At 43.1% G+C, this 19,892-nt stretch overlaps 1 protein-coding gene across 2 annotated transcripts in view; it reads left to right on the top strand.

Moving 5' to 3' along the window:
* Positions 1 to 19,892, top strand: part of LOC118399881 (sodium-coupled neutral amino acid transporter 3-like) — a 71,552-nt gene that overhangs the window by 36,735 nt on the left and 14,925 nt on the right. For both annotated transcript variants that reach the window (XM_052473579.1, XM_052473578.1), the window contains 6 exons: positions 5,263 to 5,336; positions 7,170 to 7,262; positions 8,303 to 8,384; positions 14,557 to 14,639; positions 15,776 to 15,834; positions 19,601 to 19,738. In XM_052473579.1, the coding sequence (XP_052329539.1) occupies positions 5,263 to 5,336; positions 7,170 to 7,262; positions 8,303 to 8,384; positions 14,557 to 14,639; positions 15,776 to 15,834; positions 19,601 to 19,738 (529 nt within the window). The remainder of the gene's footprint in view (positions 1 to 5,262; positions 5,337 to 7,169; positions 7,263 to 8,302; positions 8,385 to 14,556; positions 14,640 to 15,775; positions 15,835 to 19,600; positions 19,739 to 19,892) is intronic.

The raw sequence follows: 19,892 nt of genomic DNA, 5'->3' as shown, positions 1-19,892 counted from the left end.
AGGATGCCACCGTTCCAACAAGTCAGTTCATCAAATTTCTGCCCTGCTAGAGCTGCCTCAGTCAACTGTAAGTGCTGTTATTGTGAAATGGATATATCTAGGGGCAACAATGGTTCAGCCGTGAAGTGATAGGCCACACAAGCTCACTGATCGGGACCGCGGAGTGCTGAAGCATGTAGCCCGTAGAAATCATCTGGCCTTGGTTGCAACACTCACTACCGAGTCCCAAACTGCCTCTGGAAGCAACATCATCACAGGAACTGTTTATGGGGCGCTTCATGAAATGGGTTTCCATGGCCGAGCAGCTGCACACAAACCTAAGATCACCATGCGTAATGCCAAGCATCAGCTGGAGTGGTGTAAGGCTCCCCGCAATTGGATGCTGGAGCAGTGGAAACAAGTTCTCTGGATTGATGAATCACGCTTCACCCTCTGGCAGTCCGACAGACTAACCAGGAGAATGCTACCTGCATAGTGCCAACTCTAAAGTTTGGCGTAGGAGGAATAATGGTCTGGAGCTGTTTTTCATGTTTTGTGCTAGGACCCTTCGTTCCAACGAAGGAAATGTTTAACACTACAGCATACAATGACATTATAGATGCTTCCAACTTTGTGGCAATAGTTTGGGGAAGGCCCTTTCTTGTTTCAGCATGACAATGCCCCCGTGCACAAATTAAGGTCCATACAGAAATGTTTTGCTGAGATCGGTGTGGAAGAACTTGCCCTGCACAGAGCCCTGACCTCAACCCTATTGAACACCTTTGGGTTGAATTGGAACGCCGACTGCGAGCCAGGCCTAATCACCCAACATCAGTGCATGACCTCACTAAAGCTCTAGTGGCTGAATGGAAGCAAGTCTACTCAGCAATGTTCCAACATCTAGTGGAAATCATTCCCTTAAGAGTGGAGGCTGTTATAGCAGCAAAAGGGGGACCAACTACATATGAATGCCCATGATTTTGGAATGAGATGTTCGACGAGCAGGTGTCCACATACCTTTGGTCATGTAGAATACTATGTAGAATACTAATACTATATGACAATTGGGTTCTTTTTCCACCACTGCTAGAGGTAAAGTAATGTTTTGGATGTGTGTAGTAATGCCAAATCCATTGACTGTATACTAGCAGTAGCACAGGTTTTAGAGTCAGTGGAATTGTAGGTAGGGTGACACACTATCTTTTATTTCCTAACTAGAGGTAGTATGTGTTTGTCTTATTGGCAGCATGCCCACATTTCTTACCAACTGTGACTAAAATGAAGCGTTGATACTATTTAAAACAACCATGACCGACATAAATATTATCCAAAAGACTGTATCCAAGCTTTCTGGCTAGAGACATGTCTAGAGGAGTTTTTTCCACACTGAAAACAGCTATTTATTTTGAGCTGGTTGGTGTAACTGTGGTTTCTCAACCTGTCTTCTGTCTGGTCTGGACTGATTTGGACCAGCTGAACCCTGGTTACTACACTGTCTGTTTGTCTGTCTGTGTCACCTGACTTACAGTATATACAACCTTAACTGCTCCTGTACAACCTAAAATTAAACATGCTTCACTGTTCATGTGAAATGTACAGATGTAGGATCTTCATTTGAGCCAGTTTGCTATAGTGGGAAAATAGTCTTGCTGCAACAGGAAATCTGAATTATTACGTGGATTATAATTCATGGAGTTTTCTTTAGGGTTGATACATTTTTTTGTTAGGGCAAATCAAGTCTGACATGTCAAAGTGGAAATGACAAACTTTAGAACCTTTTTAAAACTCAAATACACTACAGGTTTGAAACAAAAGAGTGATCAAATGTCGATCCTACACCTGTAATAGAACCACAGTGACATACAGTGTAGCAATTACCAGTGTGCATTTACAGTATGAATGTATGTATCTACTACAAATGACTTAGATCCACGTGCCTTAAATCATTATGCTCTCAAGCAGTCATATTGACTGGTATCACAGATGTAGCGAGAGGGATAGAGAAAGAGAGGGAGAGAAACATGTACTGTAGAGCAGGGATGGGAGGCCAGCGGCCCTTCTTTTGAAGGCCCTCGGATCAATTTGAAGATCCTACATCTGTACATTTCACATAAACAGTGTGCGAAGCGTGTTTAGTTTTATGTTGCGCAGGAAACTCAGTTAGGGTCTTAAGTTACTGTTGCAAGCTAGAGTAGTAGAATACACAAGGTGCAATTTCTAAATATGGTTTTGCATCAGCAGTTTTTCTCTTGTTATATCAGTCACTGATAATCACTCAATTAGCCCTTGTCAGCATTTTTTTTCCTTTTCGAAAGTTAATCTAGCAGCCAGCTATCTACATTTGTAATCATGGTCGCAGACCTGCGAGCAACTGCTGCCCCTCATGATGACTTCATATTTTTTGTGGCCTCCACCCTCATTAATGTTTCCCAATCCTGATGTAGAGGGACTCGGGAGGGGGACAGCCAGTCAAGCAACTTTTCAGTGGACCACTGTGTGCTGTGCTCCAGCCTCCAGGGTGCACCTCCCTCTCCTCTCAATTCTTTCTGCCAGCGTACGTTGTCAGTCTGAATCTTAGCTGCTCATTCCCAAGGGGGACAACAGACCTACATAGCAGCAGCACACGCTTCTCTGAACACAGAAAAACAAAGGGAAACTCAACAACACACCAAACTAACATCACATTAACACTGTGGCATCCCATTAGCCCGGGTACCAGTTGGTTTAGCTAACATCCCACTCCTTGTATTCCATGTGATATGCCAAAGATCAGCTTATCATGACAGGAGTGGCAAGGAGTGGAATGAGCTAAACAGACTGATACCCAGACTAGCATCCAATCCTTCCAGTACTTTATCCTATCCTACCCTTTCCTTTGACCTCACCTACTGTAACACCTACTCTGTCCAATGGAGCATTACAGCACTGACAAGCATTCCAATCACCCACTATTGGTATGGCCCTGGAGCGGCAGGGTAGCCTAGTGGTTAGAGCATTGGACTGGTAACCGGAAGGTTGCAAGTTCAAACCCCGAGCTGACAAGGGCTGTCAGTCAATATGTCGAGCTGTCATTCTGCCCCTGAACATGCAGTTAACTCACATCTGACACCATTGGTCCATTTGTAGCACAGTTGGTAGAGCATGGTGCTTGTAACGCCAGGGTAGTGGGTTCGATTCCTGGGACCACCCATACGTAGAATGTATGCACACATGACTGTAAGTCGCTTTGGATAAAAGCGTCTGCTAAATGGCATATATTATTATTATTATTACCATTCATTCCTATGTATGAGTGTAGGGCCAGGGGGTTCATGGGACCAGTAGCCTATAGCCGCTGCTGGTGCCCAGCAGTGGGATTGCTGTAAGGAGATTTCTGTGTTTCCTGGAAGGAAAGGGGCTGGAGCTGAGGCTGGCAGAGGGCTCTGGGCCTGACTCTTGTGTCATGTGGGCTTTAGCTGAACGAAGAGGGTTTTCAGAGGCTGTATTGGGGAGGTAGCTGTGCACTGGCCCTTATCTTAAACCCATGTAGCTTTTTTGCCCCGTTGTAGTGGTCTAACATTTCAGATTATAGTGGAGACTTAAGTTGGCACACACAGAGGTCTCAGCCGGGCCCTGGCACCGGCCCTGGCGGGAATGCAGTCTGTCTCCGTTTGCCAGTCTGTCTAACTGTCCCACAGTTCTCCCACACTGTTCCCGGATAACTTCTCCTCCACCACAAATCAGCCCTGCAGCATTCTTCCACTACGCTGCCCGAGACACAGAACAATGTGAAACGGAACATAGTTGAATTTGAGGTGAAAGACATGCTTTGCCTCTCCGACACAAGCCCAGTTCCAGTTGCCAAGAGTAACAATTTGAAAGAAATGTGAAAGAAAAAAAAGTTAAAGTTGGAGAGAGGAGGAGTAGGAGATCAGATTGGTCTGTTCGGCCAGATGTTGGCCGCTGGGGCATGCAGCAGTATTTTGGGAGATCTTGGACCAGAGAGTGTTTTACTTTTCCTCTTCGTTAACTCTGAGGTTTTTCCTCAGCTTAATGTCAATGTCAGCTTTGCTTTGTAAATATTTCCACCTCTAAATAACGCCCCTAATGTCCTTGTGGTTGTTTCTCGTGGTGGGGGAATGGTGGAGATATTTGTAGTTAATGCAGCCAGTGAAACTGATGCTCTGTAAGGCTGAGGCTCTGTATGAGGCTAACCCTGGGTGAACCTGAGTCAGTGGGTTGCTGTTTATGAATGCACCCCATAACCCAAGACTCAAGACCCTAAAACCCAACACCCAGCTGTACATCCAGCTGAATCAATGGTTTACATGGATGAATGTTATCTGTAGAGCCATGGATTAGGACAGCTGTTACAGTCATATTGCACCAGAATGTGCTGGGATATCAAGTTCAATAAGGATGAGGAAGATGGTGATAATGATCATTATGACAATGATGGTGTTGACTGAGGATGAGGTTGATGATGATGATGATAATAATGATGATGATCATTAATAATAATGATGATTTTGATGATCATTATGACAATAATGGTGTTAAGGAGGATGATGGTGGTGGTGGTGATGATGGTGTTGATGAGGAGGATGATGGTGAATATGATAATGATGATGATAACAGGGTTTTTTCTGGATATTAAAGGAGCTTAGGTGGGTGGCGTGGCAGTGGGGCCTGGCAGTGGGGCGTGGCAGTGGGGCGTGGCAGTGGGGCATGGTATTCTCCCCGTCAGCGTAGCTGAATTTTAGAGAAAATGCTCTCCATGGAGCTGTGAGAAATTAGTGAAGTTTATAGCGAATTTCCTGCAATTCTACACATTTTGCTATGCAGCTGATTTTTTGTTGTTGCAGTTTTAATTTTCATGCAATTTTACATATTCTGCCACAGTAAGAGAACATTTTGCAGTTTTAAAGCAAATTTTCTGCAATTCTATGCATTTTGCCATGGCTAATACTGTGTTAAATATATACTGCTAAATTAATTGTTTTTGGGATTTCAAATTCTCCCTGACTGTCTAGCTTTCATTTTGCAGATTGTTTGTTCTCAAGGATTATATTATTTAAAAAAAATAGGTCCATTATCTTTTCTACATATTTTATATCTTGTTTTAGTCATTTAAGTTAACACTAAAAGTGTTTTTCCATCCTGAAAATGTATTTAGGCGACCTGAAAAATTGCTTAGGCGGCCCAAGGATTTCAATGACGGAAAAGTCCCTGTGATTATGACAATGATGGTGTTGATGATGATGAGGAGGATGATGATGAAGCTCTCTCCTCTCTACTCTGCAGGGTGCTCCTGACAGTAGTGGCTGTCCTCTCATCTTACTCCATCCACTTGCTACTCAAGTCATCTGGCATTGTGGGTATGTAGTCTTCAGACCACGAGCAGGACTTTTGTTGGGGACCATACACCAGTCAAGCCCTACAGCCCCTGTCAGGAAGACTAATGTCATGTTAACATCCCATAGCCTCACAGCCTGCCTCTTCTCTATAGCATATTTGACCCACCATCTTTTTTTGGTCTTATTTTCTAAGTTTTAAATTGTGGTTTTTACATTGGATAAAAGTACAGACTCAGAGCTTCAAAATGTTATATCATACATTATAGTTAAGGAAGAATGGGAAAGTAATGCTGATTTGAAAGTTGATAAACCTGTAACCCCACTTTTGAGAAAATGGTCCTTAAATGTTTTGGTACACCTACTAGAGAGCTCTTCTTTGTTTACACCCGTTTAGCATTGTTCACACCCTCTTAAGCCTTGGGCCCACCCATCTTTTTAAGGATTCACATGTGAGGCCATGTGCTAAACAGAGTGAGTAAGGTAATGTAGTTAACAACCAAAGATTTCAAGACTAAAAGTGGTGAAAGTAGTAGTCCACAATTAGGAATAACGCCAGGTAGAAGTATACTTTATCTAGTCCTTGGCCTATATTCTAATCTGACTTTGGTGCAGGTGATGTTGCTCTTCACATGACTGTTTATGGTAAACGAGAGGCTATAACCACCCCCAGCCACATCTGCTGTAGCTAAGTCGATGGGTCTCTATTGCTAGACCTGTTCACATGTTCAAGAAATACAATAGGCCATATCACCCCGAGACACATCTGGCTACATTGATGGGTCATGTAATCATTTGGCGAAGTGGAGTCTTTTAGACATGTAGCTAGCAAGCTAGCTAAACAATAAACCATAATCCCAACCAATACAGTATAACAATACAAATAGATTGTCATAGCTAGCTACCATGCATGAAAGGATGTTGTATGAATCTGCAGGTAGCAAAAGCTAACCAACATCTGTAGGTTCAATGTCAGCTAGCTAGCTAATTGTAGGCTATAACTAGCAATGCAAACAGATTTCTGAGATATGAATAATATTACTACGTAGGTCATACACGTAGCTTGCTAGCTAGCCAGCCACCTAACGTTATCTATTTATCTAAATATGCTTTAACTTGCAATGAAAACAACTTTGACAACATTTGAAATGTATCATATGTGAAAATGTAGCTAGACTCTTACCCATATACATGGAATGTTTCACGGTAGACTGGAACCCCTTTCACGAAGTAAGAAGTTCTCTGTCATTTACGTTTTGTTTGTACAGCTTGCTTGGGCCATTGAGTCAAGTCACTCCAGTTCACACCGACTGTGTGCAATGCCATAAGAATAATCAGATCTTTAGATCTCTCTCTGTCATGGATGCCATGGTTGCCCTTAGTTTGAAGATGTAATCTGGAAGACAGGTGTTTTATACAACAGCCTTCTGTGTTCTCTTTTCAACTCCCTCCGTAATCACCTTGTTCTCATGCTCTACTTCCACCAATGTTTTTACCTAAGTCAGGGATTTCCTCAGCGTCGGAATCAGTTTCAGGGTCAGAGAGGGTCAGCATGGCAAAATCGTCCTCCAGAAAGTAATCCATTACAACTTTTTCAGGAAGGTTCCTGTTTTTTTCCATGGTTAAACCAACTAGGCTCGTAATTTAACAATTGTATTTGCATTTACAGATGACATACAAGTTTGTTACTAATACACGTGACAGTGTACATGTTCAAGAAGGCATTTATGCAAAAAATTCAACATATGCTTATGTTAGACTGATCACTAGGAATTCACATCGCCCTCTCCAGTGCCCAACATGCTCTACGCCACAGTACAGTTCTGTATGTGAATGTGTTTTATGACTGTGCCTCAGGTATCCGGGCTTATGAGCAGCTGGGCCAAAGGGCATTTGGAACGCCAGGCAAGATGGCTGCCGGCATCGCCATCACACTTCAGAACATCGGAGGTGACGTCTCTGTCACACACACACACACACACACACACACACACACACACACACACACACACACACACACACACACACACACACACACACACACACACACACACACACACACACACACACACACACACACACACACACACACACACACACACACACACACACACACACACAGTGTCTCTCTGGGGATGTGTCATCATAATCATCATATGACCTTGTCAGTGGGTACCCCTGAGAGCAGCCTGGCTCTATTAGTAATGCCCCTTTCTATTTCTGCATCTCTCCATTCCTGCTGTTCTTCTGTTCTCTCTCCCTGATGTGTGTATAGGGAAGGTGAGGAGATTCTGAGTCTGTGTGAGGGGATGGAGGACAGACCGGGCAGTAATCTAGGCCCTCTCCTCTTATACACCAAGTCACTTGGCTCCGTCATATCCTCACATGGTCTCTTCCATCATTGCTATGCGGATGACAGTCAACTACTTTTCTCCTTCCCTCCCTTCTGACACCCAGGTGGTGACACGCATCTCTGCATGCCTGGCAGATACTCAACTTTCTAGCTCTCTCTACTTCATTGAGGAAAAATCTACTTTCTATGCCTGTGATATCTCATAGCAAGAACTTAATTTTGCATTCTTGTCACCATGTTAACCTGTGCTACACAGAGATTACCAGCGATACTGAATTCACTGTTTTAGTTATGTTATTTATTGTTTTCTCAAGGGGATATATCAGCACAACATCAAAGTATTCAATACGAAAGGGATAAAAGGGATTAGCGTGTGTGTCAGTGTGTGTTTTAAGATATATTTAGATTTGCTGGAATATGATTGTCTCTCTTGTATTTTGTAATATTTGTTGTCCAGGATAATATGCACAGCCTGCACAAGGATTAAGTGTGTGTGTATATACTGTGTGTGTACTGCGTGTGTATACTGCATGTGTATACGTGTGAGTGTGTGCATGTGTGTGTATGTCTGTATACAGTATACATGTGTGTGATACTATTACTAATAGCTGTGTCTCTCTGTGTGTCCCTCCCACAGCCATGTCCAGTTACCTGTACATCGTGAAGTATGAGTTCCCTCTGGTCATCCAGGCCTTCCTGGGGGTCGACAAGCCATCAGGGTGAGTAACATAAAGCATGTTCTTTACATATTACAACAGTAACATAGAGGGCCATTGTTCTGAAACAGTTCTTAATGTATCAGGCAGGGAGGGGAAGGTGGCTGCCTGTGTTTTCAGCAGAAGGAGATATGATCCAACGGCATGTGAATTCCTCCAGTGATCCTGAGCCAGTGTTAAACCACCACAGGGGAAACCTCCTCTCAGGTTGAGCCAATCTAATTTTAAGGTGTTACTGGCACTGGCAGGTCTGCAGCCCTTTTTGTCACCATGCCCCATGCCAAGCAGCTGGCCTGAGAACAGCTGTGTGTGAGAACAACTCTGGGAGAAGAGGGCAGCCTGGCCACGCTGATACAGCCACACATCATTACATAGCCAGGACCACGGCTGAAACGTAAACCAGAGGATAACACTATGTAGACTAGAGCAGGTTGCCTGATAGCACAAAGACAATGGCCTTTACCCTGAAACAGACTGAGTATACTGTAGCAGCCTCTATGCACTGTCTATACTCTGGTATATGGTGCCTAACTGGCTTGTGTTATGGCCAGCTGTCAGTGTGTTTATGACGCTGACTGAACTGAATGATGTCCAAGAAGTGTTTTACAGCTACACAGAACGCCTCATATTCTCAGTCTGAATGACATTGTGTGTGTGTGAGCTTTCCACAGAACGAGCCATAGATCAATCAGCGCCCAAGGCTGTGTGTGTTTTACCAACCAGGCTGTCAGATATCTGCTCTTTGCCTGGAGTGTTGATACTGTATGTAGATTGAGAGTTTGTTTGTGTGAGTATTTTGTGGTTGATGTTTGTGTCTGGAATTGCTGTGGTGTGTGTATGCATGCGTGAGTGTGTGTTTGTGTGTTCTGTGTGGTTCAGAAGGTCAGTCCCCTCTGCCCGTCTCTGTGATGATGTGTGACTGTGTCACATGGCAAGATGGTTGGCTGGGGTGTAGGTGGGGCAGCTTGACACTGACAGCACAACAAATGGACCACTCTCACAGGTTACAACTCTAGAATACAGATGCTGTCATAGAGAAAATATGAGATGAACCTCCTCCACTGTCTCAGATGTGGTGGATTTGGTTAGTATTAGTAATCCAGTGGATTCTATGTGTTGTCGTGTCTTTGGCATCATTAAAACTGACGACTATTTATCAAATAACTCTCTGTAATTATTATTACGCAATTAAACTGATTAATCATGTAACTGTAATTAACTAGGAAGTCGGGGCACCAAGGAAAATATTCCGATTATAAAGTTATAATTTTCCTAATATAACTTTCAGATATTTGAATATCTGATCACATAGTCTTCGAATTAATTAATTATTTTCCTCATTAGTCTCATTCCTCATTGGGGCGGCAGGGTAGCCTAGTGGTTAGAGCGTTGGACTAGTAACCGGAAGGTTACTTCTCTAGCGAATCACGTGGATTTGGGCCTGGTCAGGTGTCTGTAGTAGTAAACTCAGCACAAAAGAAACGTCCTCTCACTGTCAACTGCGTTTATTTTGAGACATAAATTGAACATGTTCCACAGACGTGACTAACATAAATTTAATAATGTGTCCCCGAACAAAGGGAGGGTCAAAATCAAAAGTAACAGTCAGTATCTGGTGTGGCCACCAGCTGCATTAAATACTGCAGTGCATGTCCTCCTCATGGACTGCACCAGATTTGCCAATTCTGTGAGATGTTACCCCACTCTTCCGCCAAGGCAAGTTCCCGGACATTTCTGGGGGGAATGGTCCCAGACGTGCTCAATAGGATTGAGATCCGGACACTTCTCTGGCCATGGCAGAACACTGACATTCCTGTCTTGCAGGAAATCACGCACAGAACAAGCAGTATGTCTGGTGGCATTGTCATGCTGGATTGTCATGTCAGGATGAGCCTGCAAGGAAGGGTACCACATGAGGGAGGAGGATGTCTTCCCTGTAATGCACAGCCCTCAGTCCAGCCTCTCTCAGCATATTGCAGACAGTCTGAGCACTGATGGAGGGATTGTGCGTTCCTGTTGTAACTCAGGCAGTTGTTGCCATCCTGTACCTGTCCCGCAGGTGTGATGTTCGGATGTACCGATCCTGTGCAGGTGTTGTTACACGTGGTCTGCCACTGTGAGGACGGTCAGCTGTCCGAGTTTATGAGTTGTCTGTCAGCTGTCTGAGTTTATATCCCTCCCGTCTAGCTCATTGAAGAACAACTATTCGTCCAGTTTGAGGTGAGCAATCGCTGTTCTGATGTTCTGTTCTGGAGCTCTTTTCGGCAATAAGAGATGTTAGCAGCAATATTATGTACAAAACATGTTACAAACAACGCAAAAAAAACGAACCAAATGGCATGGTTGGTTAAGAGCCGATAAGATGGCAAATGTAAGCAAGGTTTGAAATTATTACGTTTCAGTCAAATATTATATCTGTTTAGGCTTCTTGCGATCAATTTGCAGTCTACAAATGATTTGTAATTGTGCTCCGCCCCCCGGACCATGCACTCAAGAAAAAATCATCCCGCAGCTGAATCTAGTTGATGATCCCTGGTCTAATGGTTCTGGGAAGACTTAATATATATATATAATGTATTGGGGATGTGCATCATTCCCTTTCAAGACGATTCAATACGTATCTACATACATGGGCTCCGATACGATACAGAGCTATACGTTTTAGTTTGAAACAATTCGGTGGCATTCGGTTTGATTAGAGAACAAATTGAATTGATGCAATTCGGATTGATAATATAATAATAATAATAATATATGCCATTTAGCGGACGCTTTTATCCAAAGCGACTTACAGTCATGTGTGCATACATTCTACGTATGGGTGGTCCCGGGAATCGAACCCACTACCCTGGCGTTACAAGCGCCATGCTCTACCAACTGAGCTACAGAAGGACCACATGTGATGTGATACGATTCGATGCACAAACATTTGGTGCATAAATACATTCATTGTCCATTCATTGTCCATTCTGCTGATAGAGCTGAAGAGCTGGGCCTCTCTGAGCTGGATGTTTGTGTATCAATATTTATTGCTTACAAATTAGCTATGACATAGCCAATGAATAGCACAACTTTCCATTTCACCCCCATCTCGAAATTGAATGGTTTTGACCTTTTGCAAATGTAATGACTTTCTTTTCCAGGCGTTTCTCCTCCCGCTTTAGTCATGAGGTGTGCCTCGTATTCATGGATGCCAAGGGAAGCCAGGCTTCCTCAAAAAATTCACCAAGAAAAAATTAATAAACATCAAATAATTTAGATTTCGTCTCTCTCTGTGCTTCATCATTTTCCTTCAATTCACAAGAGGCTGAATATATTTCAGAGGAGAAAGCAACAGAGCGAGTGAAACAGTGTCCCTCTGTCTCTATGCCTGTAGGCCATCTATCTGATGTTGTCTGGTCCAAATGAGTATGACATTGTTGCCGCCCATAGCATTAAAGGCAAGGGAAGCCAGCGGACATCTGGCCTTCCATGGAAAAAAAGTATAAAAAATGTGTCATTCTGTGGTTACAATCCAACTGTTAATTCATACATTGTTGTACCTGTGGGCTGAGAGGATGGAAGTTCAATATGTAGCTAGATGTACGTAGAAGGCTAATGTTAACTAGCTAATGTTGCCCATGAATTAAAGTTAGGCTAGCGAGCAAGCATTTTAGCCAGGTAGCCTTGGACAACAAAAAACGTGTGTACTGTATGACAGACTGTTTCATCAATGTCACACTCTGATCTGTTTCACATGTCTTGTGCTTGTCTCCACCCCTCCAGGAGTCGCCCATTTCCCCCATTATCCCCTGTGCATTTATCCCTGTGTTTTCTGTTTGTCTGTTGCCAGTTCGTCATGTCTTGTCACGCCTACCAGCATTCTTTCCGGTAATCCTGTTTCTCGTTAGTTCCTGTTTTCTTGTTCTCACGGTTTTTGACCGTTCTGCCTGCCCTGACCCTGAGTCTGCCTGCCGTTCTGTACCTTACGGACTCCGCCCTAGAATACCAACCTCTGCCTGCCCTTGACCTGTCGTTTGCCTGCCCCCTGTTTTGTAAATAAACATTTGTTATTTTGAACTGTCTGCATCTGGGTCTTATCCTGGGATCTGATAGTTCGAAATAACATATGTTTATTTACAAAACAGGGGCCAGGCAAACGACAGGTCAAGGGCAGGCAGAGGCTGGTAATCCAGGGCAGAGTCCATAAGGTACAGAACGGCAGGCAGACTCAGGGTCAGGACAGGCAGGGGTCAGTAATCCAGGGCAGTGTAAAGAGGTACAGAACGGCAGGCAGACTCAGGGTCAGGACAGGCAGGGGTCAGTAATCCAGGGCAGTGTAAAGAGGTACAGAACGGCAGGCAGACTCAGGGTCAGGGCAGGCAGAATGGTCAAAAACCGTGATAACTAGAAAACAGGAAATAATGAGAAAGTCGAATACGGGAAAGAACGCTGGTAGGCTTGACAAGACGAACTGGCAACAGACAAACAGAAAACATAGGTATAAATGCACAGGGGATAATGGGGAAAATTGACGACTCCTGGAGGGGGGTGGAGACAAGCACAAGACAGGTGAAACAGATCAGGGTGTGACAGTCAACATGAAATAGAGGAGGATGGCATAGGCTTTACTCTACAAGCATAAACGCTCACGCACACGCACGCAGAAATCAGAACCATGGACAGCCACATCGTATTTAACTTACGTTGACTGGACTAAATTGTTTTTGGTATCTTTAAGTTGTCAATGTATTAGACTAAGCAGAGGTGATTTGACGATGTTGAAATGGTGCTCGAATAGTGGAGGTAGCTCCTGTTTTCTTTGCGACTTGTGGTAATGCTCTGTGGTTCTAAATCAATAGTTGTTTAGCAGTCCGAAAATGTCTGAAACATTAACGCGCTTGATCAAATCAAATCAAATGTATTTATATAGCCCTTCGTACATCAGCTGATATCTCAAAGAGCTGTACAGAAACCCAGCCTAAAACTCAAAACAGCAAGCAATGCAGGTGTAGAAGCACGGTGACTAGGTAAAACTCCCTAGAAAGGCCAAAACCTAGGAAGAAACCTAAAGAGGAACCAGGCTATGAGGGGTGGCCAGTCCTCTTCTGGCTGTGCCGGGTGGAGATTATAACAGAACATGGCCAAGATGTTCAAATCTTCATAAATGGGGACAGCAAGGAGTCATCATGCCCGGTAGTCCTGAGGCATGGTCCTGGGGCTCAGGTCCTCCGAGAGAGAGAAAGAAAGAGAGAAAGAGAGAATTAGAGAGAGCATACTTAAATTCACACAGGACACCGGATAGGACAGGAGAAGTACTCCAGATATAACAAACTGACCCTAGCCCCCCGACACATAAACTACTGCAGGATTAATACTGGAGGCTGAGACAGGAGGGGTCAGGAGACACTGTGGCCCCATCCGATGACACCCCCAGACAGGGCCAAACAGGAAGGATATAACCATGCTCTAGGTCATGTAACATCGTTTTCAACAGCGTGTTGATAACAATAATCAAGCAAATTACATAATGCAAAATTACTTGTAGATCAATGACTGTCAACACAGTTACATGCCTTTAGTTCGACACTATTGGAGAGGACGCACCAGTGGTCACAAAATATCAGGTATTTTCAGAAAGTAGAAAGTAATATGAGAAACAAAATGTTATGGAATCAGCCATTCATAATCAATTTTATGATGCTATATTTGGATTGGGGTCAGCAGACCAATGCTGTCATATTTTAAACATTAGGGTCCGGTGCATATCGTGAATTGTCACATCCCTATAATATACAGTATGCCATTTAGCAGATGGTTTATCCAAAGCAACATACAGTCATGCGTACATACATTTTACATATGGGTGGTTGTGGGAATTGAACCCACTACCCTGGCTTTTCAAGCACCATGCTCTACCAACAGTGGCATTGAGAGAACAGTTAGTGAGTTCCTCAGGGGGTGAGTCCATTGGGAATTTTATCCTTATCCCTGATGGCTTAACTGGCAAGGAGTTTTTCTCCTTTCATTTAACATCGCAGAGACATTGAACATTTCCCTTACAAATAAGGACTACAAATGTAATAAATAATTTTAACAGAGTTATGTATATAACATGTCTCTCTTTCTCTCTCTCTCTCTTCACCCCCTCTCCTCCCCCTTTCTCTTTCTCTCTCTTCCCCCTTTCTCCCTCCAGTGAGTGGTACTTCAATGGGAACTACCTGGTCATCATGGTGTCCATCAGTGTCATCCTGCCTCTGGCTTTGATGAAGCAGCTAGGTGAGAAAACCTTAATAATTGTTTAATTAACAATTTTATAATCATAAGTTACATTTTGTGTTATGTTTTGTAAATGAAGGTTCTCCAAATTTATTTTTCGGCTTACATGTGAAAAATGACTCAATATTTTCAAATATATATATATATTTTTTAATTCATCTTGAACAGTCATTTAATTTCTTCGTTGTGATTCCCATAACCCTTCCAGGGATAGATAGGATTAAAACCAGTGACCGTCCTCTCTTCTGTCTCATTTCTCCTCCCCCTCCTTCTCTTCCTCCTTCTCTTTCCCAATCCCCCTCTCTTGCCCCCTCTCATTTTCTCTTTATTCTTGTGTTACATGGCAAACACTCCCCCACTGTTTTAGGATGGACTCAAAGTAGATATCTGTGCTAAACTGTGTCATTTCAGATAATGTTACTCTCAGCAGTCTTATGAAAATGTAAAACTACCCAGCTCAGATTTCCCTGGCTTCATGTCCATTTAATGAGCTCTCTCGTTTGATAAAGTGAAATGTCTACAAAGCTTTCATCAAGTGACAGAGTAAGAGTCTCTGTGTTTTTCTCCCGTACGTGTTGCTCTGTCTGGTTATGTTTGCCCATGTCACTGGGATAGCAGTGGCAAAAACTGCTCATTATACAATTACACAAGAGAGAGAGAGAAGAGCGAGACGGAGAGAGATGGAGAGGAAGACAGAGTAGAGAGAGGTGAGAGATGCAGAGATAGGGGGGGGGGAGGCTGGGAGAGAAGTACTGACCTCTTGTTAAGCGGTTCTCTCCTTCAGAGAATTGAGCCGAGAGAGAAGAGAAAGATAGAGAAGACAGAGCGAGAGAGAGCGAGAGAGAGAGAGAGAGAGCAGAGAGTAGAAAGAGAGCCCATGCTGCCAGGGCAAAGTAATGAGATGCAGTCCTGTTTAGTTTAGTCCACTGGGCCCTCTAAGAACATACACGCTTATGATCTCACACCCAAACACATTGTCATGAAACTGGGAATGTTTGTATACATTCCCTATAATTAGCATTGGGATTGAGGAAATATTGAGAGTCCTTCTAACCTCCCACATCACTTTTCTCAGAGGATACAGCAGGGTGATATCTGATGTGAGTAGTTCTGATGTTGTCACTGTGTTGTTTCAGGGTACCTGGGCTACACCAGTGGCTTCTCTCTCACCTGCATGGTCTTCTTCCTCATCTCGGTATGTACCGTCATATTATACAGCTGTAGACATCCACCTGTTGCAGTGCTCTTGTAATGGACCCAACCCTATCTGGAACGCTGTGTGTAACATAATTTGTATGCAAATCTCCCAGTGACATCAACGCATGAGTTACACACCAGCCCGAGTTACGTGCACGGATCTCAATATGCATGTGTGTCAACCAAGTGGCGATTTTAGCATGTTTTTTGCAAATCTTAGTGGGGGGGGGGGGATGCATGCCAGCAACGCCACTACACAATAAAACACTAAACAACACATGAATTGCAATATACCACATCTACACCTGGCTATCAGCGGGGCCTTGTCTGGCAGGGAAACGGTTAATTCACCCTTTAAAAAAAACATAGGTAATACGGCTGACTTGCTTAAACAAATGTGGTTTCTACTGACAATTGAGATGTACAAACTATGGCATAAGGGGACAACAAGCGGATTAAAGGCAATCCGTAATTTCGATTAAGACATTAATGAGCGAGCTAGGGCGGACGTAGTCAATATAACTATTTGTTCAGCACTTTTGAAAATGTACAGCGACAGAATTCAGAACATGAGCCGTTCTTACAGTGTTCTCGCTGTCCACCAAGTAAGAACCGTAGGATAAATAAAGGGGGCATATAAGCAGACAATAAAAGCTCTTACAATATTCAATGATTATATTTCTCAAAAACAGGTTATAGGCTACTTGTGCAACACAAAGTCAGAGCAGTAGACAAATGATGAGGGGAAAATAGACTAAATTATTAGGGTGAGGCACATGGGCAACTAACAGCCTACTACACAACATACACATAGTATTACTGTTTTAGCTACAGTATACATATCTCCCTGGCATATTACATAATTTATGCAGCAGCATACAAGACATGCTTGAACACACCTTGTTGTGCTGTGCCGATAGAGATTTCAAGAAACTGTGCAGTATTCTTGTTATTTTTTATGTATTATTTATGACATTGTTAGCCCAGAAAACCTTAAGTGTTATTACATACAACCCGGAAGAACTATTGAATATCAGAGAGATGTCAACTTACCAGCACAACCAGCACTACGACCAGGCATACGACTTTCCCAAAGTGGATCCTTTGTCTGCATCTCCCAGGGCAGACAAAGTGATTCCAGAGGCCGACCCAAAACGACACCATCGGAGGAGAGGGTGTCGGAGCAGTCTTCCAGTGAGGCTTCGGATGCGCGCACACCACCCACCGCTCCCAAGTATATTGCTTTCTAATGTCCAGTCCCTAGTTAACAAAGTTGACGAAATCTGGGCAAGAGTTGCTTTCCAAAGAGATATCTGGGATTTTAACATACTCAGTTTCACGGAAACATGGCTAGCTGAGGACATGCTGTCGGAGTCCATACAGCCAACAAAATTTTCAGTGCATCGCGGCGACAGGAATAAACATCTCTCCGGTAAGAAGAAGGGCGGGGGTGTATGTTTCATGATTAACGACTCTCATGGTGTAATTGTAACAACATACAGAAACTCAAGTCCTTTTGTTCACCTGATCTAGAATTCCTCACAATCGAATGCCGAACGTATTATCTCCCAAGAGAACTCTCCTCGGTTATCGTCATAGCCGTGCACATCCAAGCGGATACCAAGACGGCCATCAAGGAACTTCACTGGACTTTATGCAAACTGGAAACCATGGATTGATGGCAGCATTCGCGCAAAGCTGAAAGTGCATACCAACGCATTTAGCTTCTCTGGGATATGTGGGACGGTAGCGTCCCACCTCGCTAACAGCCAGTGAAATTGCAGGGCGCCAAATTCAAAACAACAGAAATCTCATAATTAAAATTCCTCAAACATACAAGTATTATACACCATTTTAAAGATAAACGTCTTGTTAATCTAGCCACAGTGTCTGATTTCAAAAAGGCTTTATGGCGAAAGCACACCTTTCGATTATGTTAGGTCAGCGCCTAGCCACAGAAAAACATACAGCCATATTCCAAAGAAGGAGAGGTGTCACAAAAGACAGAAATAGCGTTAAAATGAATCACTAACCTTTGATGATCTTCACCGGATGGCACTCCCAGGACTACATGTCAGACAATAAATGTGTGTTTTGTTCGATAAAGTTCATTTCTATGTCCAAAAACCTAATTTGAAATTGGTGCGTTATGTTCAGAAATGCATTATCTCAAACAAACATCCGGTGAAAGTGCAGAGAGCCACATCAAATTACAGAAATACTCATAAACATTGATGAATGATATTACATCACTGTTTGAGCTAGAAACACAAGCATTTCGCTACCCCCGGCAATAACATCTGCTAAACACGTGTATGTGACAAATAACATTTGATTTGATTTGATCAGCGGTTCAACCTCTTTAACCTCTTGCTCCTACCTGACACGCAGGCGTCCCATCTAGACATCTGGAAATGCAAATGCGCTACGCTAAATGCTAATAGTACTAGTTAAAATTCAAACGTTCATGAAAATACACATGCAGGGTATTGAATTAAAGCTACACTCATTGTGAATCCAGGCAACAAGTCAGATTTTAAAATGCTTTTCGGCGAAAGCATGAGAAGCTATTATCTGATAGCATGTAACACCCCAAAAGACCCGCAGGGGACGTAAACAAAATAATTAGCATAGTCGGCGCTACACAAACCGCACAAATAAAATATAAAACATTCATTACCTTTGACCATCTTCTTTGTTGGCACTCCTAGATGTCCCATAATCACTATTGGGTCTTTTTTTCGATTAAATCGGTCCATATATAGCCTAGATATCGATCTATGAAGACTGTGTGATAAACGAAAAAAATAGCGTCTTATAACGTAACGTCATTTTTTAAAATTAAAAAAGTTGACGATAAACTTTCACAAAACACTTCGAAATACTTTTGTAATGCAACTTTAGGTATTAGTAAACGTTAATAAGCGATCAAATTGATCACGAGGCGATGTATATTCTATAGGGGTACGTCTGGAAATAATGTCCGGGTAAATCTCAACCAAAATATCTGGTCCGAGACCGGAAGAAATCGGCTGTCTCTTCTTCGTTTGACCAAGAAACAAAGCCTAGGCAAATGACAAGACTGTTGACATCGTGTGGAAGCTGTAGGAATTGCAATCTCGGCTCCAGGTAATTTGCTTTCCCATAGACAATTCATGCAAGTGGCGCATTGATATATTTTCCAATTTTCAGTGATCAGATTTTCCTGCGCTTTTCGCTGAAACGCACGTTCTGTTATAGTCACAGCCGTGATTTAACCAGTTTTATAAACGTCTGAGTGTTTTCTATCCACACATACTAATCATATGCATATACTATATTCCTGGCATGAGCAGCAGGGCGCTGAAATGTTGCGCGATTTTTAACAGAATGTTCGAAAAAGTAGGGGGTAGGAGTAACAGGTTAATATTCCGCTCTCCTCTCAGATTTTTGTGGACAAGTTGTGTAATCAGCAGTTTCAAACGGCATTAGTCTGTGTGTGTGTGTGTGTGTGTGTGTGTGTGTGTGTGTGTGTGTGTGTGTGTGTGTGTGTGTGTGTGTGTGTGTGTGTGTGTGTGTGTGTGTGTGTGTGTGTGTGTCCATATGTGTGTGTGTTTCTCTGACCTAGTTTTAGTGCTGTGCTCTAATACATGCCCACTGTTCTCTGTCCCTGGCTGGGCCCTAACATATTTCCAGCCTTTCTGTGTAGACTAGTATTATGTATGCAGGCCCATTTCCTCCAGGCTCCTCCTCTCATCCACCCAACTCCTCTTTCCTCTCCACAGGTCATTTATAAGAAGTTCCACACCCACTGTCCCTTTTTGGACTTTACCTTTAACAACACAGCCAGTGTGACTTCTGTTACCAATGACACTGGTTACAACCCAGCCTGCATTCCGAAAATGGTCAACCTCAACTCACAGGTGGGTTCCTGTATAGTCAGCTCCATCAGTCCATCCATTCCAGCCCTGTTATTCAAGTAAAATGTAGCATGTTGCTAATGACAATGGGAAGAATCTATAATCCACACTAACCTGTTTGTGCTATGAACAATCCCACTGTGTTGAGTCACACTGC

Source organism: Oncorhynchus keta, chromosome 21 (assembly GCF_023373465.1).
Source record: "Oncorhynchus keta strain PuntledgeMale-10-30-2019 chromosome 21, Oket_V2, whole genome shotgun sequence".
NCBI lineage: Eukaryota > Metazoa > Chordata > Actinopteri > Salmoniformes > Salmonidae > Oncorhynchus > Oncorhynchus keta.
This window is presented reverse-complemented; position numbering and strand designations above follow the sequence as displayed.